Raw genomic sequence first — 24391 nt, forward strand, 5'->3', positions numbered from 1 at the left:
TTAAATCCGAATACAGATAGTGGCATTGTACCCCAAACATATACAAATAATACTGATAGGGAGAAAAGATAAAACTGCCCAAAACAATCGATCATAAACTCGGGAATATACTGTTATACTCTCATAATATATCCTTTTGAATATTTTATTTTTCTAGTTAGAACATGTTGCTAATTTTGAAAGTAATCCTAAACACACGTTCTGTCAACGTAGCCTAACTCATTTTATACAGGGGGGAGGGGTGGACTCACCCAGTGACTTTATTGGACCAGCTAATCCCCGCCCCCTTGCCGTGGTCGTTTTCCGGTTCCTATTCTGTATTAGCCAATGAAACGAATGAGAGAAGAGCAGTTGTAAGGACGGCAAATTTTATTGGTGTAAAAATCAGGTCTCTGTGTTATGATTGGTCCGAGCTACAAGAGCCTGTCTACTCTACACAAGGACCGAATGATGGCCGTGCTTAAGATGTTGAAGATCTTAGTGTTTATCGTTTTTTCTCTGTATGTAGTTTCTGTGAATTGCGCCGATGATATTTTAGTTGGCTGCGGTGGGTTTGTCAAGTCAGATGTGGAAATTGATTACTCCCTCGTCGAGGTGAGACTGAGATTTTGTTTTATATAGACCGAGTTGGTTAGCCTGCTCTCCAGCTGAATTCATTTCCGGACACAGGTGCTTGGTTTATCGGCTTTCTACCCCCAGCTTTGACATGCGTGTAGCTAACCAGGCAACACAATCTCTAATTGTTACATTTGTTTTAAATACATTGTTGCAAGCAACTATTTATAGTAGTACACCAAGCAGCGTCAGAGTTAGACAGTTAGCTAGGACTAATAATAATAATAATAATAATAATAATAATAATAGTAATAATAGTAATAGTAGTAGTAGTAGTAGTAGTAGTAGTAGTAGTAGTGTTTAGAGAATAATAGTTTGTTCTTCTGGCCCAGTGCTTACGAAACACCGAAGCTGAAAAACAACAGGAACAAAATAATGTAGCCATATTATGAACAAATACGAGTTCAATTAAAAAACAAGTATTTAATGGAGAAAATAACTCTCTTGTTACAGTTACTTGTTACAGCAAGTAACAAAGTACTGATACCAACGATACACAGAAAATAGTTTCATAATGTTAATATAGAAACAAATTGCTCCCACATGCAGCTAGAAAGTCAGTGTTTTATAGTCGTGAAGCTTTGATATTTTGGCTTTTATTCTCCAGATAAGGCTGTACACTAAGCAAGGCTCCCTGAAATATCAGACGGACTGTGCTCCCATCAATGGCTATTTCATGATCCCGCTCTATGACAAGGTATGGCTGTAATATTTCTTACTTATGTAGACCGTAAACAACACGTGTGTAATTTCCTATTTGGAAAATTTAATGCAGTGTAAAGTAAATCTTAAGCAGATGGATAACGTGTATGTAAAAGTATTACTAGTCAGGAACATTCCAAGGACTTCTCTTGATCTTTCCTTACTTATTTATTGTAAAGACTTTTATTTTTTATATTTTTTTAAGTTTGAGGCTGAAAAGTGAGATTTAGTGCACTCAGTTTTACATGTAAAGTATGATGATGCTGTTATTTAAAGGAGCATTCACTGCATTGTATCTCTCAGCCTCAGCATTTTCAAAGAATTCACAATTTTTGATGTGGTTTTGCTTCACAATTCACACACACTAAATACCCAGCTTATACACTATACGGCTAAAAGTCTGTGGACACCTGACCATCACACCAATATGTGGTTTGCCGACAAACTGTTTCCACACAGTTGTATAGGATGTCTTTGTATGCTGTAGTATTACAGTTTCGGACGGCTGGAACCAAGGGGCTGAGTCCAAACATGTTCCTGCATGGCAGTGCCTCTGTGCACCAAGCAATAGCATCAGGGGGCATCTGTAATAATGGAGGACATAGTTTTCCAAGGTTGGGGTGGAAGAACTCGAGTGGCCTGTACAGAGCCCGGACTTCAGCCGTTCTGAACACCTTTGGGATGAATTGGAATGCTGACTGTGCCCCAGGCCTTTTCACCCAACATCAGTGCCAGACCTCACTAATGCTTCTGGGGATTAATGAGCATAAATCCCCACAGCCATGTTTCAAAATCCATTAGAAAATCTTCCTAGAAGAGGTTATTATAACAGCAAAGGTGGCACTAAATCTGGAATTGGATAATCAAAAAAGCACACATGAGTGGGATGGTCAGGTGTCCACAAGCTTTTGGACATATAGTGCATGTCATACAACTGTTGTGCTAAACTACTTTGATCAACCAGTGCTGATTGCTAGTCATATAGTGATATAGGGGACAGTAAATGCTGTGGCAGATAGTACAATGGATATAAAAACATACCCCTGTTAAAATGGCAGGTTTTTGTGATGTAAAACAAATGAAACCAAGATAAATCTTGTCAGGACTTTTACCACCTTGAATGTGAAATTACAGTGTATAAAAGCTAAGCGAAAAACAATTAAACATTTTGGCGAAAATGAAAAAACTTACTTAAGGGTGTGCACACCCTTTTATAATCGGGTTCAGAATGAGCCAGTCACGTTTGTTCTCATGTTCAAAAGTAATCATCATACAGCTGTCATCAACGAAATTATTCAGGTTAACCCCAAATAAATACCAGCTGTTTCTGAAGATTTTTCTTGACATCACCTTGGTTTCATCCGACTTCTAAAGCCATGGTCAGCAAAGAGCTTTCAATCGCTCAGGAGAGGGGTATAAAAGAATTTCCAAAACATTAGATATACCGTGGAACCCAGTGAAGGCCATCATTAAAAAGTGGAGAAAATGGGGTATTGCAGTGATGTTACCAAGAACAAGACATCCCTCAAAAATTGACAAAAGGACAAGACAGAAAATGACCAGAGAGTCTGCCTATGTTGCCTACAGCAACATTAAAGGAGCTGCAGGAATATCTGACAAGTACTGATTACACTCTGCATGTGATAACAGTCTCTCATATTCTTCATGTCTGGGCTATGGGGTAGGGTGGCTGGACAGAAGCCCTATCTCACAAAAAACATCCAAGCTCATCTAAATCACTCCAAACCATAATATTACCATAATTCTAGAAGGTATATTTGGTCCAAAAAAACAAAGCACATCATCAAAAGAACACCATACCTATGGTGCATCGTGCATCGTGCTTTGCTGCTTTTCTTTAGCCAGAACTGGGGCTTTTATCAAGGTGGAGGGAATCATGAATAGCTACAAATACCTGTCGATTTTAGTGCAAAGCTTTCAGGTGGCTGTTAGTAAGCTAAAGATGAAGGAATTTCACATTTCAGTACGATGGTAACCAAAAGCATACATCCAAATCCACAAAGGACTGGCTTAATCAAAAGAAGACCAAAGATTTATCACCTGAGACACCTGAATCACCTGAGGAAAGCATGGGAAAATATTGGCAAGTCAAGATGTGCCATGCTAATAGAGTGGTGTAATAAAATCAAACGGTGCTTCAATAAAGTATTAGTTTGTGTGTGTGTGTACCCTTATGCAACTAGGTTATTGTAAAAAAAAAAAAAAAAAATTAATAATAATTCCTATTTTTCTCTCTAACCTTTCTGATTGTTTTTCACTTAATTTTTGTATGTTCTAATGTCACCTTGAAGGTGGTTATCTCAAACTGGTTTCATAAACATGACCGTGAGTTCAGTGTTCTTCAGTGGCCTTACCAGTCTCCGATCTGAATCCAATAGAACACCTTTGGGATGTGGTACAATGGGAGAGTTGCCGCATGAAAGTGCACCCGAAAAATCTGCAGGAATTGCATGATGCAATCATGTCAACATGGACTAGAATCTCAAAGAAATGTTTTGAATGAAGAATTGAGGCTGTTTTGAGAGCAAAGGGAGGCCCTACCCAGTATTAGTATACTAATATTAATACTAATTCTATATAATAAAGGTTCGGTGTGCACGTGTGTGCCTGTAGATCCTACTCTACTTTCAGAATCTATAGATTATTGGTGTTTGTCAACATAGGAATGTGTTCAATATGTGAAACATGTATGTACTCCATTTGCTGACCTTCAGGGTCTGATGAAATACTGATGTGGCCCAGGCAGAATTTGAGTTTTATGCACATGCTTTTGCCATAGCTGGGATGTCAGAATTTGTGGCCAAAGTTTTAGCAGTTGATTGTCTATTGTAACACAATAAATAAAACAAATAATTTTTTAATAGTGGTTGTTTCCTCTTACAGGGTGATTTTGTCCTCAAAATAGAACCACCTCTTGGATGGAGCTTTGGTAAGGGATGATTTTTCATCAGCAGCCCTGAGCTCTCTGTAGATATACTGTTCCATATGCTGCTCTGTTTAACGTTGCTCCCTACTCACCATTCCCTACATTGGAGAATCATGAGCACCATATAGCATGTTGCTGTGTTGATCTTCATTCTATGGCGCTTATAGTCCCAATTCATGAAATAAAATGAACACCATCCCAAACATCTCATCTATTATTGAGAAGTCTGAAACCTATTAAAATGTATAGGTCATGTATTCCCTTCAAACAAAACTAGTTCATTAGTAGATAAGTATGTTGCAGCTGCTAGAGTGAAATGTTTACATTTTATTGATTATGCTTTCAGATACGATTACAAGATGACAGGTTTTAACAGTGTCCAATAAAGTAAATGCAGTGTTGTATCCGATAAGATGTTTTAACTATTGACACTTTGCTTCCTTTGCTCTTCACTTGATTCCAGAGCCAACCACTGTGGATATCCATGTGGATGGCCTCAATGACGTATGCACCAAAGAGCAGGACATTAATTTTTTCTTTACTGGATTCTCTGTCTTAGGAACAGTAAGAGAAATATTCTTGCCTGCAGTTTTTTTTTTCATGAGCAAGTCTTGTTTTATTCAATTTAATAATTTAAACTGTCTTTTCTTCAGGTTCTGAGTAAAGGTCATCTGCAAGGCCCAGCAGGAGTGGAGGTCAGTCTGAAGAATGCTGGAGAAGATCAAATACTTCAGATGGTGTTCACTCAGGCTGAAGGACAGTGAGTTGATATTCTCTTTTTGTAATATCATTCATTTGACATCGCTTGTTTAGAAAAATGCAGCAGAACTCGTACCATCAAGGCTCTCATGCAGGTCTATTAAGACTGGAAAAATATTGATTTTTAAAGGAACTTTAAACAAGCTGAGAAGTATGGAAATTATTTGGAAATATTATGACCATATATGCTGTAAGAGACCATGTATTCCTATTCGTGTATTCCTGTGACTGGAATGACTGACTGAGGCGCACGGTGGCTTAATGGTTAGCACGTACGTTCGCCTCCCACCTCCAGGGTCGGGGGTTCGATTCCCACCGTGTCCCTGTGTGTGCGGAGTTTGCATGTTCTCCCCGTGCTGCGGGGGTTTCCTCCGGGTACTCCGGTTTCCTCCCCCAGTCCAAAGACATGCATGATTGGCGTGTCTAAAGTGTCCGTAGTGTATGAATGGGTGACTGTGCCCTGCGATGGTCCAGGGTGTACCCCGCCTTGTGCCCGATGCTCCCTGGGATAGGCTCCAGGTTCCCCGCGACCCTGAAGATGGAGTAAGCGGTAGAAGATGGATGGATGACTGACTGATTATATTTGTTCTGCAGGTTCACTTTTTCGAAAGTACTTCCTGGAAATTACGAAATTACAGCATCTCATGCATCGTGGATCCTGGAACGGGTAAACTGTCTCAACTCAGTAATGTTTTCTCGTAGCTTGGCTAACAGTTTATACTAATTAGCAGGTATCAGCCCAAAAATATTGTTGGGGCTAACTTTACAAATGTAGTTATGGCTTTGTTTTTAAGTGTTCCTTTTTTTGCCACCTTGTCACAGTTATGCTCATTAATTTACATACCCCTTGCAGAATCTGCAAAACGTTAATAATAAAAAAAAGAGGGATCATAAAAATTTAATGGTTTTTTTATTTAATACTGTCCTGAATAAGCTATTTCACATAAAATATGTTTACATGTAGTCCACAAGATAATAATAATAATAGTAATAGTAGTAATAATAATAATAATAACTGAATTTACACAAGTGAACCAGTTCAACCAGTTCAAGTGAACCAGTTTGCATACGCTTGATTCTTAATACTGTGTGTTGTTACCTGGATGATCAATGACTGTTTTTATGTTTTGTGATGGTTGTTCATGAGTGCCAGAGAGATGTAAACTTTTGAACAGGATAGTTGGTGTAAATTGTTTTTATTTATTAATTTTTTTCATTTAGTCCTGCCCTTCACTAGCTACATAAGATATTTAAGTTTTTTCCAGAAGACAAAATAACAATTTACAAAGAACATCCTGTTCAAAAGCCCGTGCTGTGGGGGTTTCCTCCGGGTACTCCGGTTTCCTCCCCCAGTCCAAAGACATGCATGGTAGGCTGACTGGCGTGTCTAAAGTGTCCGTAGTGTATGAATGTGTATGTGATTGTGCCCTGCGATGTATTGGCACCCTGTCCAGGGTGAACCCCGCCTTGTGCCCCATGCTCCCAGGGATAGGCTCCAGGTTCCCCGTGACCCTGAAAAGGAGTAAGCAGTTGAAGATGGATGGATGGATCCTGTTCAAAAGTTTACATCTCCTTAGTTTACATCTCTTCATGTATCATGTTGCCATGTTGAACATCAGTGAACGTTTGCACCTTTTGTAATATAGTAGTTGTGTATGAGTCTCTCAGTTGTCCTAAGTGTGACGAGATGGACCTCAGTATCATATAAACTGTTGGAAAGGGGTCAAATATGTAAGAGATGCTAGAAAACCAAGGAAAGTGCAGGACGTGGAGGATTTTTCTGAAGAACAGTGGGCAGTTTAACTGTTCAGGATAAACAAGTGACTCATGAACAATTATCACAAAACGTAAAAAAAAAGTCGCTGATCATCCAGTTAACAACACACAGTTTTAAGAATCAAGCGTATGTAAACTTTAGAACGGGGTAATTTGTATAAATTCTTTTTTGTGTGTCTCGCGGACTATATGCATACATCAGTTACGTGAAATAGCTCATTCAGGGCAATACTAAATTAAAAACTATGTATGTTGTTTTGATAATGTTATATTTATATTCTAGGCCAAATGCTTAAAATAATCTTCTGTTTAAAGTATCTCAAAGTTTTCATCTCGCAAATATCTGTTCAACATGGACTCATTGGTTTGTGTTACCCCTGCAGACCTCAACCTCTGTAGTTGTGTCAAATGCCAATGCCCAGGCTGCAGCTCCTCTAGTGGTTAAAGGCTATGATGTCTCTGGTGAGGTGCAAAGTGATGGTGAACCCATGAAGGAGGTTACATTTCTTCTTTACTCTGCCACAGTGATGCAAGAGGTGAGTAGTTTCAATGGTCAAAACCTCATCAAGGACACTTTCCATCTATCCCAGTTCTGCTTGCATGCTTTTGGGACATTTACATACATTTACATTTATTCATTTAGCGGAGGCTTTTATCCAATGCGACTTACAAATGAGGAAATACAAGCAAAGCGATATATCAAGCAGAGAACAATACAAGTAGTGCTACTGTACAAGATCCGTTAATTGAGTTCCAGAAGAAGCAAAGTGTGCAGAGTAGTGGCGTAAGTGCATTTTTGTTTTGTTTTGTTTTGTTTTGTTTTGTTTTTTTAAAATTATGAGTTGGTTAGGTGTTGATGGAAGAGGTGGGTCTTTAGCTGTTTTTTGAAGATGGTGAGAGATTCTGCGATTGAGGTTGGAAGTTCATTCCACCACTGAGGAACAGTTAGTTTGAAGGTTCTGGAAAGGGACCTCGAGCCACGCTGAGTTGGAACTGCTAAACGTCGGTCGGTCGGACATAAGTTATAAAACAATGGAGCATGCCAAAATAAAATAATCAACCAAAGTAGTGGTGTGATGCAATGCAAATATGAAGTTGATCATTTTCCTATAACCACACATCCCAAAGTATTTCATTTCTCTAATGCCATCGCACTTTGCCAACAATAGAATTTGTGTTAAACAGCGACACATTGAACTTTTAATGTCCACAGAACAAGTTACATTATTGCAGGTTTAAACAGTCATTCCCTAACTTTCCCATGAAGACAGTCAAAATAAAAAAAATTTAATGAAATATTAAAATACCAAGGATAAAAATAAAAAAGAAAAAGATTTATCTCTGACTGATACAAACCACCGACACTGGAAACTCCTTCTGTAAATATGAGATAAAACTTCAACATGCCAACAGTTATACATTTACATTTATCCATTTAGCAGACGAGGAAATACAAGCAAAGAGATATATCAATCGGAGAACAATACAAGTAGTGCTATAATACAGGATTTTAAATTAAGTTCTAGAGAAGCAAAGTGTGCAGAGTAGAGGTGTAAAAGCCAGTGTAATAATTTTATTATTATTATTTTTTAAAATAACGTGGCGGTTGGCAGGTTAGGCGTTAGTTCACGGAAGAGGTGGGTCTTTAGTTGTTTGTTTTTTTTAAAACAGTGGCTGATTCTGCTATCCGGAATGAAGTTGGAAGATCGTTCCACCACTGAGGAACAGTTAGTGTGAAGGTCTTTTAACCAATCACAGGTTGCGTGAGAGAACGTAAACCTCAAGAAGAGTGTTGAGGTAGGGGGGAGCTGTTCCAGATAAGGTCTTGTAGGTGAGCATCAAGGCGTTGAATGTGCTGGGGCGGCTACAGGAAGCCAGTGGAGGGAGATGAAGAGGGGTGCTTTTGGGCTGGTTGAAAACAAGGCGTGCTGCTGCGTTCTAATACATATTTATTTGCTTAAGAAATTTCTTTGGCTAATACTTTTTTACATGCTTTATTATGAGACTTAGATTATGTTAATCATCCACACACAGGTCCCTATTAATAAGCAGTTACTATAGAAACAATTATTACTCAGTGCCAACTAGTGATGAAACTGAAAGATTTTTTAAAACCAATAAATGTATTTTTTTTGTATAATAGTATTAGACTTTTTTTTTTTTTTCATTTAATCAATTCATCACTTGTACACAACTGTTCCTCTGGGACACCTTGCTCTGTGCTGCACGTCAATCCTTCAGCCAATGCATTCATCACCTCTGCCTGTATCATTTCCCGTGCATGCTGCTCAAAGTAATGTTCTTTAAATTACGGCTCTAGTAATGCTGCACTGCAACAATAAACGAGGGGTGGGGTGTGACGGCATATATTCTCGGCTCATGTTTTTGCCCTTTATTTTCTTTCCCTCTGTCGGCCAAAAATTTTTTCGGCAGCTGAAATTTTGTCGCATCCCTGATGCCAACATCTGTGTGTGACAAACAGGAAGCTTATTGAAGGTTATTAGGTTATTGAAGAAAACTATTCTGGACATTTGACCATGCTGTGATCTGTTTGAATCAAATCCAAAGTCTATTCAGTTAATCTGCTTGTTACAATAATAATTTCTTCTAAATTCTACAAACATTTGTTTTTGAGATATTGCACTAATGGGAAGCTCGGCTGAATGGATTGATGGGCAGACAACCCAAAAACAGAATGTCTCCACCGGAGCGTAACAAAATGTATTAAAATATGCATGTTAATATAATTTGCTTTGCAGCCGGCTCCATTATGATCAAAGAGTGTTGTGTTTTCTGCAGATCAGTGGCTGTAGCTCCACTCCTGTAGATGGTGCCTTGTCAGATGATCCATCATTTGTATATCTGTGTAGTGCACAGTCACGTGAGGATGGCACCTTCTCCTTTCCGTGCTTGCCCAGTGGTGAATACACAGTGGTATGATTGTCCATTTTCTTTTCATCTTTGCAGAGTCACAAAATACTGTAGAAGTAGCATCAGAATTTGAATCTGTTTGAATCATCATGGAATTTGAATCTGTTTGAAATCCCAGGTGCCATATTACAGAGGAGAACGGATCACTTTTGATGTTGCTCCATCCCGGCTAGATTTCAGAGTCGAGCACAATTCTTTGAAGTTAGAGGTAAGGCTAATGATCATTTCTTCTATAACCGTATGACTTGTAAACTGATGAAGAATATCAATAAATCTATGAGGTGTATGAGGTAGTTGCGTTCAGGAGAAGCATACCACTCAAAATTACAATTGGGCATATCAACATGGTAGAAAAGAAACATTTATGTTAAAGCATAAAATTAGCATTGGGCAATTACAACAGCAACAATGTAAAAAACCTGCAATTTGTCATTCTCAGCGATTGGTACTGTTGGTTGTTGGGAATGCTGTTGATCACACCTTTTCTTTCCTTTCCGTTTTCCTCCCTAACGTTTTCTGTAGCCAATTTTCCGAGTGATGGGCTTCTCAGTAATGGGAAGAGTTTTGAACAGCCCCGATGGTGAGGGAGTGGCAGGTGCAGTTGTCACCCTTAACAACCAGATTAAAGGTAATTATAGTAATTTTATATAAAAGTCGTCGCATTTCAATTCAAAAAGGTCAACTAATGTTAACCTTAAAGTTAAGACCTCTTCCATATCCTCAGAAAAGCTTTTAGATCCTTTCAGTCGTACTACTCGCCTCAAATTCTTTCTGATATGTTAGAACTCAACTCAGCCCATAGAACCGCTTGTGGGGAATCTTATGGAAGTTATGAACTGGCACACAGATAGAGGACAGTCTCAACATTAACAGTAGCAAGATTGGAGTCTTTCTCAAGCCCTCTAGTGCCACCAAGTGATGAAATTTTGACATACGTTTATGCTAATAATTTTTGAACTGTAAGGCCTAGAAACAAAATGCTTTTCACCTGTTCCTTGGCTCAAGGATGACCCCTTTTCAAACTTGTCCTAGATGCTTTGTCCAATTTTCACCAAAATTGGCTCAGATCATCTTGAAACCATGCTAGCAAAATGTTATTAATAGCTTTTGTGAGTATTATTATTATTATTATTATTATTATTATTATTATTATTATTATTATTATTATAAAAAAATTTTTTTGGATGAGTCCATCTTTTTTTTTTTTTTTTTTTTTTTTTTTTTTTTTTTTTTTTTTTTTTTTTTACTCAACTTTGAGTGATGCCATAATATTTTCCTGGAATAAAATAAACTAAAATTAAACACAAAATGTTTTCTCATATCTGTGATTTGTTTATTTGCTACGACGTAAAAAAGCTAGGTGAGCATTCTTTAACTGTTGTGATTCCATAGTTTTTTACCAGGAGTTGTATCTATGTAGCCATCTCAAAGTTTTGGCACCCTATCTGTCCAACGCTTCACATTTTGACACCCTGTCTGTTCAATACTACAAGTTTTGGTACCCTGTCTGTCTGTCTGTCTTAAAACTGGACATTAACTTCAGATTTCAAACTGATAACTATTTTTAAACTTTCAGACTGGCTTTGTCAAGCCAACTTCAAAGTCAAGCACACATAAAGCAAACTTTACCTATCTAGTTAATCATTAATAAGACACAAACCAGAACGGAAAATTTGTACAAAAGTGTCTTTTAACATCCCTGTGTCTAAAACAAAAGGATACAAAATATATCAAGTCCACTTCTTGTTCTTTGCTTGTTTTGGAGTACAACTTTTCAATAAAATGTCTTGCATTGTCAGTGTTTACCAATTTTTTGTTATAAGCTGAAAGCAAGAGTTGCAGCAGTAAAATGTAATGTTGAGGCAGGAAAAAAAGCTAACTAGCTTGGCGGTGTGCAACGTAGATGATTTCACTTAGTTCTGGTCAGCAATGCCGTATTTGTCTGTGTGCTGGAAAGCTGTTGTGTATGATAGTTACACACGTGGCAGCAGAGAGTAGCAATGTAACGTGGTGTATTGCTCCGCCAAAGGGTTTCATGGCAGTCTGCGACTCCTGTGTGGAGAAATGGAGGTTGTTGTAGTATGATTTAGAGGGAGAGTGGTTGCAAAATGTTTGGGGAAGCAAAGCCAGACACACTCTGAGGAGAACCACTAGATTAATGAACTCGATAGGATCAAAGAAAATCAAAATGAATGTGTAGCTGGTCATAGACAGAAATGCATTTTAATCTGCAAGTCAAAGGTAAGGTAACTGCCTGATCATACAACATGACTGTGACCCTAATTAAGACTTGTATCCAGAGATAGTAACTTCTAACCATGACCTGTATGCTTTTCTCAGCAGTATTACATATGCTTTGGGGAAAAAAAATCTCATCCCTGTCAATCTGCCTTGTTGTTGTCTGCAGTGATTACTAAAGAGGATGGTTCATTCCGATTGGAGAATATGACCACTGGCACCTACACCATCAGCACTCATAAGGAGCTCATGTTTTTCGAGCCGATCACAGTGAAGATTGCACCCAGCACTCCTCAGCTGCCTGACATTATCACAGCAGGGTGAGACCTACATGGGTTGATTTTCATGGAATGTTGATGAATATTGTGTAGTATCAAACTTCTCATCTCCCAGGTATACGATTGAAATAAATCCGCTCCATATATACAGTAAATTTTTAAAGGGAGCAGGGCTACAGCGGTTGTAATCTTATTACACGCATCCAGTGACAGAAGCAGAAATATATAATTCGTTTATGTGAATAAATAAGGTAAAAGTAAATTATTCTTAGTCTCAAATTCTAGCAAAAAAGAATGAGGTCATAAAATCAAGTTATGAAGAACACAACGTGGTACTAACCAGGCAGCTTGCTAATGTTGATTTAATCACTTTGAATTTGAATGTTTGAGTAAACTGTATGGGGTGGTGGGGCTGTAAATATGCTCTTTGTTTATTATCAGATTCAGCATGTGTGGTCAAATTTCCATTGCCCATCTACCAGAGGGTATAAAACATCTAGGACGCTATAAAGTCATGCTTTCAGGCCAAGGGCATGATCAGACTGTGATCCGCATGATTGAGAGCAACCAGCAGGGAGTGTTCTGCTTCCAAGCCAAACCAGGAGACTACAGTGTCCAGGTATTACAGCTTTCACGAGTGGGCATTACAGTATCTAATTCTCTCTCTCATATAATCTAGAAGCCGCGCAACCTTCTTACATCCAAACAAGAGACTAAAATTGAATCTGAAATGTAATTGTACATTCTCTTGCTAATTTTGTTTTTCATGATGTTGCCTACATAGGTCACTTTACCAGAGGCTGAGGCCAAGGCTGGACTCGCGTTGCAGCCTCAGTCTCTCAACATCTCCCTGATTGACCGCCCAATTAATGACCTACTTTTCACCCAGTTCATAGCAGTTGTCTCTGGCACTGTCTCATGTTTGGGTAAGTCCTGTATTTTTATTTATTTATTTATTTATTTATTTTATTAATAATAATTATTTTTTGCTAATTCATTATTGTTCTATTGAGTTAGAGGTGCAGCTGGATAGTGGTATGGCTGAATAGCTTTCGGTTTACAAAATTTCCTTAAAATTTTGGTGCCATGCAAGAGTTTAAAGACCGTTTAACCTTTTATTTGGGGAAAATAAGAGGACAAAAGTTGCTTTCATTTAAAGCATGCATAAGAGCTTTGGAGACCTCTCTGGAAGAAATGTTATTGCAAGCAGCACTTTAGAACCTCAGTTGTGTTCCATACTTCTCCAAGAGGTGAATTATACTGAAGTTGTAAGGTAATATGCATATTCAGTAAATGGTAAAAATGACTTTGGAGGATGTAATTAGTGTAGTGTTACAATCAGATTTTTAAAATTTACTTTAGGGATGTGTCTGATATACAGATGTCTGATAGCGTGCTCATTTACCTGGGGGTGGGGGTATTATCTGATCTGGAAGAATAACAATGCCAAATGTCCTCAAGGCAAAATGGCTTGTTGAATTACATAAATTGAATAAAAACATATCGCAATAACGATACTTGAATTTTTCTGCCCAGTAATAACAACACTTGAGTTAGTTTCCTCTGCAATTCATTGCGTCTGAATATTTTGATTTAAAACAAAATTCCAGCATTCAAAATTCATTGCACACACATTCACCTTCCTAAAATACAGTTCCAAAATATTACACATTATTTTTCAACCTCGCATAGAGGGAGTGGGAGAGAAGAGACAGAAATTGTCACAAGTTTAATACTTGAAACTAAATTAATGATTTGTATAAAACAGAAAATGCATTTAATGAAGTTGAATATACAGTGAGGGGAAAAAGTATTTGATCCCCTGCACGTCAAAAATGTTATAAATTGATTTGCATTTTAATGAGGGAAATAAGTATTTGACCCCTCTGCAAAACATGACTTAGTACTTGGTGGCAAAACCCTTGTTGGCAATCACAGAGGTCAGACGTTTCTTGTAGTTGGCCACCAGGTTTGCACACATCTCCGGAGGGATTTTGTCCCACTCCTCTTTGCAGATCTTCTCCAAATCATTAAGGTTTCGAGGCTGACGTTTGGCAACTCGAACCTTCAGCTCTCTCCACAGATTTTCTATGGGATTAAAGTCTGGAGACTGGCTAGGCCACTCCAGGACCTTAACGTGCTTCTTCTTGAGCCACTCCTTTGTTGCCTTGGCCGTGTGTTTTGGGTCATTGTCATGCTGGAATACCCATCCACGACCCATTTTCAATGCCCTGGCTGAGGGAAGGAGGTTCTCACCCAAGATTTGACGGTACATGGCCTCGTCCATCGTCCCTTTGATGCGGTGAAGTTGTCCTGTCCCCTTAGCAGAAAAACACCCCAAAGCATAATGTTTCCACCTCCATGTTTGACGGTGAGGATGATGTTCTTGGGGTCATAGGCAGCATTCCTCCTCCTCCAAACACGGCGAGTTGAGTTGATGCCAAAGAGCTCCATTTTGGTCTCATCTGACCACAACACTTTCACCCAGTTGTCCTCTGAATCATTCAGATGTTCATTGGCAAACTTCAGATGGGCATGTATATGTGCTTTCTTGAGCAGCGGACCTTGCGGGTGCTGCAGGATTTCAGTTCTTCACGGCGTAATGTGTTACCAATTGTTTTCTTGGTGACTATGGTCCCAGCTGCCTTGAGATCATTGACAAGATCCTCCCGTGTAGTTCTGGGCTGATTCCTCACTGTTCTCATGATCAATGCAACTCCACGAGGTGAGATCTTGCATGGAGCCCCAGGCCGAGGGAGATCAACAGTTCTTTTGTGTTTCTTCCATTTGCGAATAATCGCACCAACTGTTGTCACCTTCTCACCAAGCTGCTTGGCACTGGTCTTGTAGCCCATTCCAGACTTGTGTAGGTCTACAATCTTGTCCCTGACATCCTTGGAGAGCTCTTTGGTCTTGGCCATGGTGGAGAGTTTGGAATCTGATTGATTGATTGCTTCTGTGGACAGGTGTCTTTTATACAGGTAACAAGCTGAGATTAGGAGCACTCCCTTTAAGAGTGTGCTCCTAATCTCAGCTCGTTACCTGTATAAAAGACACCTGGGAGCCAGAAATCTTTCTGATTGAGAGGGGGTCAAATACTTTTTTCCCTCATTAAAATGCAAATCAATTTATAACATTTTTGACATGCGTTTTTCTGGATTTTCTTGTTGTTATTCTGTCTCTCACTGTTCAAATAAATCTACCATTAAAATTATAGACTGATCATTTCTTTGTCAGTGGGCAAACGTACAAAATCAGCAGGGGATCAAATACTTCTTTCCCTCACTGTAGTTCTACCATCTACTTTAATCTCATATCCTACCCTGAACATCATCCTTTAGTCACTCACCATCATAACATATTAGATACTTCTCAACCTTCTAGCCTTGATGACTGTTTTTGTGGAGCAGACTCTACACCACGCTCAGGACTTGTGACCCAAGCAATAACCCTAACATTAAAACCACCTGCCTAATAGTGTGTAGGTCCCTCTTGTGCCAGCAAAACAGCTCTGTCCTGTTGAGGCACGGACTCCACAAGACCTCTGAAGGTGTGCTGTGGGATCTTCACCAAGACGTTAGCAGCAGATCCTTTAAGTCCTGTAAGTTACGAGGTGGGGCCTCCATGGATCGGATTTGTTTGTCCAACACATCCCACAGATGCTCTATCGGATTGAGATCTGGGGAATTTGGAGGTCAAGTTAACACCATGAATTCTTTGTCATGTTCCTCAAACCGTTCCTGAATAATTTTTGCAGTGTGGCAGTGCGCATCATCCTGCTGACAGAGGCCACTGCTATTAGGGAATACCGTTGCCATGAAGGGGTGAACTTGGACTGCAGCAATGTTTAGGTCGGTGGTACGTGTCAAAGTAACATCCATATGAATGCCAGGACCCAAGGTTTCCCAGCAGAACATTGCCCATCACACTGCCTCTGTCAGCTTGCCTTCTTCCCACAGTGCATCCTGCCATCTCAGCCCCAATTAAGCATCGCACATGCACCCGGCCGTTGCTAAATCAACTGACAAGAAAATTTTATCTCATTTAACGGCCTTCACACAACTTCACAATATTCTACACCCCCTGGCAAGTTTAGATCAAGTACAGGAAAAAAAATGATGGAATAACTCAATGTTGAGGAAAAAATTATGGAATCGTAATCACAATTAGTACTTTGTTGCTCCTCCTCTGGCTTTAATAACGGCCTGAATTCTTTGAGGCTTGGACTTCACTAATGAAAAATACTCTTCTCCATCAAGTTGGTTCCAACTTCCTTGAATAGCAGTTGACGAATCATCTTTGCAGGATGGAGCCTTGTCATGGACCTTTTTTTTTTTTTTTTTTAAATTTCCACTCTTGACACAGGTTTGCAATTTAAACAAATATATTTAGTAAAAGAGAGAGGACATACCTTCTAGTCCTTCATCCATGTGCTTCTTGAGGAAATGACATGCTATGCAAATACTTTGATTTTGGGAAAAACCATTCCTTTTGATGTGCATTTCCATAATGGGTAACATGGTTGACAATGCTTTTTTTTGGTCACATAAAATAAGGTATAGTACAATTATTTTTGTAGTACTCACCAAAATGTTTTGATGATTTTAATCTACTGTATCTGAAGGCAAAATAATTAACTGAATTTATATTTGAGGTCATTTTCATGCTTAGGTGCAGAGTTGAATGATCAAATTTACAAAATTGGACAGCTGAATACCAGGGTTTTACGTGATATACACCTTCTTTTTGAACATAAGACATGGCTTTCCTCACGTGTAGTTGTGAGATTTGTAAAAAATATTATTTTGCATTAGGAATGTAAGCATTGTTCCTATTTATTGATGAAAATATGTTAAAGATCTATCTAAAAAGAAAACAAAAAAAAACAAAACAATCTATTTTAAGTGCCATGATTAGCCTGGGCACGAAGATTAGTTAATGTTGAAGAAGAAAAGACCTTTTTTTTTTTTTTTTTTTTTTTTTTTTTTTTAAAAGCAGTTGTTCGGTAGTCGATCAGCCACAATAGCCATGACAGTTTTGCGCTTTGCCTTGAGTTTAGCATCATCTAAATCATTACACACTTTGTGGATCTGTCTCCCAAACAGTCTTGCTGTTCTTTTGGTTTCTGACCCACTGTTTCTATTTAAAACACACACACACACCACACACACACACACACACACACACGCACACACGCACGCACACATGCACGCACACATGCACACACACATGCACACAAGGACAACAGTCAAAACCCCATGTAGAAAAAATGATCAATTTCATTGTGTGTCAGTCTCAGGTAGGGGGAGTGGCTTAAAGCTTAAAGGCCAAAATGTACACTTGGGGCTTGGGTGATGAAATAGCTCACATTTAATTTATATGTATTTTGGTTTATTTTGCTATTTAATGCATCTGTCAAATGACTTTTTTGAGGTGTGTGTGTGTGATTAGAACTATTAAAAAAACACACACACAGTAATGTTGTATAATTGTGTAACGAGTGTGTGTACTTTTGATAGATTAATTAATCCAGCAGTGATCGTCCAGTCAGTTATGTGTGTAATCCTCTGTTAATAAGCTCATCACATCTAAATCACATTGTTTCATATCATCAGGTGATGATAAAGATTAAAGCTCCATCTCATGAACATGAGATGTACTCAAAATTATAAAATGACTCTGTGACAGTCAAGTCAAAGCAGGCTGCAAGCAATGCTTTGTGAGAATATAAATAGGAGGAACTACAGCATCTTCCTGCAATACAAGTAACCTTATAGCACATTTTATGCTGTTTAAACGGTGTCTTTAATACCGAGGCCTTCCTCAGCCTGCAGTATCAGTGAGCGTGGTTGTTCAAAATTAGCACGATGTGCCGTGGATTACGTGCACACAGAGGTGTTCATGAGCATGAAGCAGTGTAGTGAGCATGCAGAGAAAGTGCTGCATGTAAGCACTCGAGTTCTGTGAGAACTGACGCACATTCTCAGTCAATTCAAAAAGTTAAATAATAAATGATCAAGCAAAAACCAAAGACATTGATGAGAAACGGCAGTAATTTGGTATTTCAGCTTTAATGAGTAATTGTATTTTATATATAATGTATATATTTTTTTTTCCTTCTTGATGGATCCCTCAGCTGCATGTGGAGATCTTGTAGTAACGCTCCAGCCTATAAGCAGACTGGGTGAGCGGCAGAACATTCAGCTCTCCAGCAGTAGCGAAGTACTCAGCTTTTCCTTCAGTAAAGTCCTGCCTGGAAAATACAAAGGTAAGAGGAAAGACTCAGAAAATATAATGCTGATGCATACATAATGATGACCAATTTAAATGTGTTAGCAGATTTACTTCTTTTCTGCCAGCAAGTGTGTGTGTGTGTGTGTGTGTGTGTGTGTGTGTGTGTGTGTGTGTGTGTGTGTGTGTGTGTGTGTGTGTGTGTGTGTGTGTGTGTGTGTGTGTGTGTGTGTGTGTGTGTGTGTGTGTGTGTATTTCTGGCGTGTTGTATTTCTAGTTGGGGCTGCTCTAATGTTGTGGCATAAACATTTACAGGGGATGCATTGCAACCAAGCATTTGTTTACAGTGCTTCAAGTTACAAAACCAGACATCGCAATATAGGCATTTAAAGATAAGCACAAGAAGTGGCGTAGTTTTTTTAGAAAACGCCTAGTTGACAGTAAAAATCATTCAAAACACTACTGAAGAACTGTACTCCACGTATGTGACTGCTAGCTTACACAGTCATATATATATATACATTGTCTACTTTCAACGTCCCCTTCCTTCTTAGCAGTGAACCATGTTGGGTATGTTGTCAGTGTTTGACTTGCTCCAACACTACCCACAAATAAAGGGCGTAACCATGGTATGGACGTTGGGGTGGGGTCCAATTAGTTGTCCTTAGCCCAAATGTAGTGTAAAGGAACGAAATGCTGTGCAACTTTCCTCACTTTCACTCGCATTTATAACAGTCTGTCACAACGTGAGGGTTCACAACGAACTCGGCGGGAGGATGTGCAAGTGAATGTAACGTTAATGGTCAAAAACTGGACCTGACGTTAGCCTAGCCTGCTTTGTGGGTGTGCAAATATCAAAAGTTCTTAAGAACAAACCAAGCCATGGTATGATGCCTTCTATACTAAGCTAAGGTCACCTACTATTTATGAATCTAGTTACTGACTGTCTGGAAAAAAGCTCGTATGTTCTGCTGCACTTTTCTATGCTTGGCTGCGGTCTCCATTTCTTACAGACTGAGCTGCTCAAATAGATCAACCAACTTGCAGTGAGTATGGACACAACCAAGTGTACAATTGGAGGGGGGGGAACACACCTATTTTCCTTACCAAACGGAAATATATTAAAAAGGAATCGAATCACATGTAAATGAAGAAATAAATTAAAAGGTAAAAAGGAATAAACATAAATAAATAGAATAGATCAAGAAAAGACAGATCCGTTGGCAGGGTTCATTAAAGGGGGACATATAGAAAATATTTTGTACTGTATATTGGGGGGACAGATTGGTATTTCCTCATCATTGGGGGGGGGGGGGGACACGACCCCCCAAAGAATGCGTGGTTACGCGCAATACAGAGCTATCTGCATTATAAGAGCTCTTTTTTTTTTCTGCCCTTCCACTAAGACAGTGAACATACAAACTGTGATAAGCTTCAATTTTTTTTTATGGTTTCAACACATTCTGTATCAACAAGGTATTGATGCACATCAGGGAAACAGGACATTGCAGAAATCTGTTTTCTCAAATTCTTGTTACAAAGGATCTGATGATGAATAATTCATTGATCAACTTGTATATATTTTTGTCTGTTTGATTTTTTGGAGGGATGAGAAGTCTGAGCTAGTCATTATGTTTTAACACCTTTACATTTAAAAATGGTGCCACCTGAAGGAGCAAACATGCACAGTAAATGTATTATAGTTTACCTCATTGAAACAGTCCATTAAAATGTTTATATATGTTTACGATCAAACATAACTAGTCCACCTCACTGTGTAACACAGGAGAACTCTAATGGCTGCATAGTGTAAGAGCTGATTTAACATTTAACATGAGTGCTTTGTCTGTCAGTGTCGATTACCCATGAGGAGTGGTGCTGGAAACACAAATCAGTCGAAGTGGAGGTGCTGGACTCGGACATGGAGGGGGTGGAGTTCAGACAGACGGGATACATGCTGCGCTGCTCCCTGTCCCATGCCATCACACTGGTGAGGGCCTTTCTGACATTTACCACCATTACAAATCAGTAATGATAACCGTGTGTTAGCATTCTTTTTACATCCTCCTATGCAACAGTGACCGTGAATATCATGTCATGTGTGTATTTGTTTTATCCTTAAGGAATTTTTCCAAGATGGTAGCAAACCTGAGAATGTTGGTGTCTACAATCTTTCAAAGGGAGTCAATCGCTTCTGCCTGTCAAAACCAGGTTTCTTTGATGCTTTTGTTTTCTTCAGCTGTGTAAAATTATCTTTTTTATTTTTTTATTTTATATAAGTGCTGACATTGCTATATTGCTCCTTGTAGGTGTGTACAAAGTGACACCACGTTCCTGCCATCAGTTCGAACAGGATTATTACACTTACAGCACGTATGTATATTTATAGTAAAAAATTTACAATTAAATTTTCTAAAACTCTTACTATTAAACAGGTTGTTTTCTTACTGTTCTATAAGATTAATATTGAAATGATTCATCTTTGTGCTGACTGATTTACCACTTCACATGTGAAATGAGCCACACCACACTCTGCTGGCAACATGTGTAGTATCATATGGAAAGCACGACAAAATGAATATTGACTTGATGATAAAACAAATGGACTCTTACCTAACAGCAGGGAAAAGTAATATCGTCAGCTTGACCTTTTTCATGAGATTGCTGCTTCAGTATGACTAAATGTTTGACACCAATTAAATATGTGAGTTGACCAGGAATCTTCAGATGAACATGAATGTAGGATTGATGTTAGATGCAACAATATGGCAGCCAAATGACTGTCAAAAGCCTTTACACAAGACCAACAGCCGTGTTATGTTATGTTTTTAAATATACTAGGGCTTGCTTGCTAAATGTAATTTGCGTAAGTATCTAATCCTACTCAAAGTAATTTGCATAAGTAGCTAATGTATATTCATAGGCACAGACAGTGTAGCTAATCTAAAGTAAATGCAAGTTATATAGGGACTAGCTTGCTAACAGTAGCTAGATGGAAATTACTTTATAAATCTCTCAGCAATCCATGAAAATCACAACTCTAAAGGTAGGCTAATACTACAAAAGTAAGAGGCTTATCATTTCTTTAGCATCACTGGCTATTTCTGAGCTGGTAAACAGGCAAATGTAAATACTACAGTTATTGATGCAATAACTTGTGCTGTTTCATGGCTGATGATCCATTTGTACCCAGATAAGGCAGCCTTCTAATCAACGATTATGGCAAATAGACATTATCTGATAAACATTAGAGGTTTTTCCTTAGAGATGCCACAAACAAACCCCAACTCCAGCCATTCCTTAAGATGTTTCCTGTCATTCAGGATGAGTGTGTTTTGCTGTACACCCAACCAAAAAAAAAAAAAAAAAAAATCTGCTTCACTATCCCTGCTTCTGACTGTGGTAAGAGTACCTATAAGCATTCAGTATAATATGAACAGATAGTACATGATGGCGGTCATATGTAAATGTGTTCATGGGAGTGACATCAAATCCATAAGCAATTTATGTTGGGCTGTCTAAGGACTAGGGAGGGACCGGTATGTTTAAAACTTTATTTAAAAAGAGTTTACAGAATGCAGCAAGCTTTGCCAGCAATCCGGACTGGCCATTTTTTAAATTTCTTTGAATGCACTGAATTTTGTACCATCAGTCTTGATCTCTGTTCCTGGGAATTTGTTTTTTTCCAGATCTGCCCCCAGTATGTTAACCCTGACTGCTGTCAGGCATTACATGACTGGACTTATCACAACAGACAAAATGCTGGACGTCACAGTTACTATAAAGTGAGTGACGGGGAAAATATGATTTATCATTTAAAACAGATAGGGGCACTTTAAACCAAACACACCTCTGACCAAATCTCAGGTCATCCATTGAAAGTGAGCCTGCTCTGGTCCTGGGACCTCTGCGCTCAGCTGAGGAACAACGCCATGAGCAGCAGCTACTGGAAATCGCAGCTCGCAAGAAAGAGCGGGAAGAGCGAGGAGGAGAGGACAATGGCGCACCTGTAAAGGAGAAATCGGAGGCGCTCCATGAGCCATTCCACTACGTGTTCTCCTACTGGGCACGGTGAGAGATTTATTCTTAGTGGGGCATTTTTTTTTTTTAAATTCTGGAACCAGGCCTGGTGTGTAAAATGCTCATAATTAATTAGAAAATAAAACATTACTCCTATCTTATGCCTACGATTAAGAGCAAAGTACAAAATTCTTTAGTCTGAAAAATATTCTTAAATGGGTGATATTTGGGAGTGCGAGATGTACATGTTTATGCAGTCACCATCCAATTTATTAGGTACACCTGCACCTACATTCACACAGTTATCTAATGTAGCTGCAGCACCTTCTTGGTATGCAGATTGCAGCAATTTATTTTTATTTTAAATGTTCAAGAACAAGTGATTCATTTTCCCTGTGTAATTTCCACATATAACTGAAGAAACACGTACGTAAACGTTATCTAAATATTTGTTTTGCTGAAAGTGGACATGGACTTGTTGGCTGAAATTGCTCATTGTGTGATCCAGCCATCATGGTTACAAAGATATTGAAGATTGTAAAAAGACCAGGTGGGGGGGGGAAACAATCTGCATTTTTAATAAATGCTGCAATCTGGATGCCATCATCTTTCAAATTTTCACTGATGCTGTTCACCACTGTTTTTTTTAATTATATTTATTTATTTATCTGTTTATTTTTGTACAAGATGGAAGCCATAGCAATTAATCAGATACCATATTCAATTCCACAGTAACATTTTCTGCTAAGCAGATATCGTTGCGTAGTTCCATGCATTGTTCTTTGACTTGCATTCTGCATTCCTTGTTCTGTGACTTGCATTCTGTTTTTCAGAGCTGGAGAAAAGATCACAGTTACACCATCATCCAAAGAACTTCTTTTTTACCCACCTGAAGTGGAAGCTACAATCACAGGAGGTTAGTGTCCAAGCACTACATATGTAAAGATCTGCTTTACAATGTTACTTAAATTAACTTGTCTAGTGTCTTATTTAAAAATCACCTTTTATTTTAAGATATTATTATGGGTTATTTTGAACTAAGAGGTCTTCTCCTTGGGAAAGAGAGAATAATCCTTGAGCCCCCTTACAAGGGTTACAGTTTTCTCGATTACACCTTTTTGCACATGGCTTTTCCATCTAGATGTGCTAATACCATCCTTCATCTCTCTGTAAGGATCCAGAGTAAAATGGGTCCTCACTATCCCAATACTGTTTGCAAACAGCGGTAAAAGGGGCGACTTGTTTGCCATAAGTTGTGACCCATGTCTGTGGAGGAAGAAATCCTGGTGCCTGAGAAATATGGTTTGCTGTGGCTGCCACTGTTTCAACGCTACTTTGTCTCATACTTCACCTAGATGGGAGGTTGGAATGGCTCACTCCAATCAATCGGCTGGTCAAGACATGCTCTGAGAGTTCTGTGATGGTTTAACAACTGCTAACTTTCCAGAATCCCCAGTAAGTGTTGGCTAAGGGTCAATCGAGTGGATAGAGCAGGTTATAATATACTTTTACCTGCTTGGGTATTTCATTCTTATAGCCCTGATGCATATTCTGCAGGAATTCCGTGGCACTGCGCATCCCTGTCTTTTTGGGCTCCAAGGTGGGTGTGGAATAAGGATGATGAAACAAAAAACTTAACTTAAAATATGGCTTCAAAACATACTTACGAAAAGCGGTTTATAGAGTTGGATACAGACTGCAATCTTAGAGAATAAATGTTTACTCATGCCAAATAGTGGAGTGGACAAGATTGATAATCTCGAAGAAGAACGCTATCGTCTTGGCATTGGACTTCTTAAAGACTATGCAACAGAAAAACTTTTAATATCTACTTCTGCTGGGTACCTGGACATTATGGAATCCTGGGAAATGAAGAACCAGGCACTGTTGCAAA

The 24391-nt window shown here is 38.8% G+C and overlaps 1 protein-coding gene across 1 annotated transcript in view; it reads left to right on the forward strand.

Annotated features, from left to right (window-relative positions):
• The first annotated feature begins 381 nt into the window (after nucleotides 1-381).
• nomo (nodal modulator) overlaps nucleotides 382-24391 on the forward strand; it is a 38135-nt gene continuing 14125 nt past the window's right edge. Inside the window, exons 1-20 of the mRNA XM_017482373.3 lie at nucleotides 382-594; nucleotides 1223-1312; nucleotides 4222-4267; nucleotides 4728-4828; nucleotides 4918-5024; nucleotides 5618-5690; nucleotides 7183-7335; nucleotides 9599-9733; nucleotides 9849-9938; nucleotides 10253-10358; nucleotides 12138-12288; nucleotides 12688-12865; nucleotides 13031-13172; nucleotides 18383-18514; nucleotides 20331-20467; nucleotides 20601-20688; nucleotides 20787-20850; nucleotides 22167-22262; nucleotides 22345-22548; nucleotides 23331-23413. Of these exons, the coding sequence (XP_017337862.1) occupies nucleotides 400-594; nucleotides 1223-1312; nucleotides 4222-4267; nucleotides 4728-4828; nucleotides 4918-5024; nucleotides 5618-5690; nucleotides 7183-7335; nucleotides 9599-9733; nucleotides 9849-9938; nucleotides 10253-10358; nucleotides 12138-12288; nucleotides 12688-12865; nucleotides 13031-13172; nucleotides 18383-18514; nucleotides 20331-20467; nucleotides 20601-20688; nucleotides 20787-20850; nucleotides 22167-22262; nucleotides 22345-22548; nucleotides 23331-23413 (2371 nt within the window). The 5' untranslated portion in view covers nucleotides 382-399. The remainder of the gene's footprint in view (nucleotides 595-1222; nucleotides 1313-4221; nucleotides 4268-4727; nucleotides 4829-4917; nucleotides 5025-5617; nucleotides 5691-7182; nucleotides 7336-9598; nucleotides 9734-9848; nucleotides 9939-10252; nucleotides 10359-12137; nucleotides 12289-12687; nucleotides 12866-13030; nucleotides 13173-18382; nucleotides 18515-20330; nucleotides 20468-20600; nucleotides 20689-20786; nucleotides 20851-22166; nucleotides 22263-22344; nucleotides 22549-23330; nucleotides 23414-24391) is intronic.

The sequence above is a fragment of the Ictalurus punctatus genome, chromosome 12, assembly GCF_001660625.3.
Source record: "Ictalurus punctatus breed USDA103 chromosome 12, Coco_2.0, whole genome shotgun sequence".
NCBI lineage: Eukaryota > Metazoa > Chordata > Actinopteri > Siluriformes > Ictaluridae > Ictalurus > Ictalurus punctatus.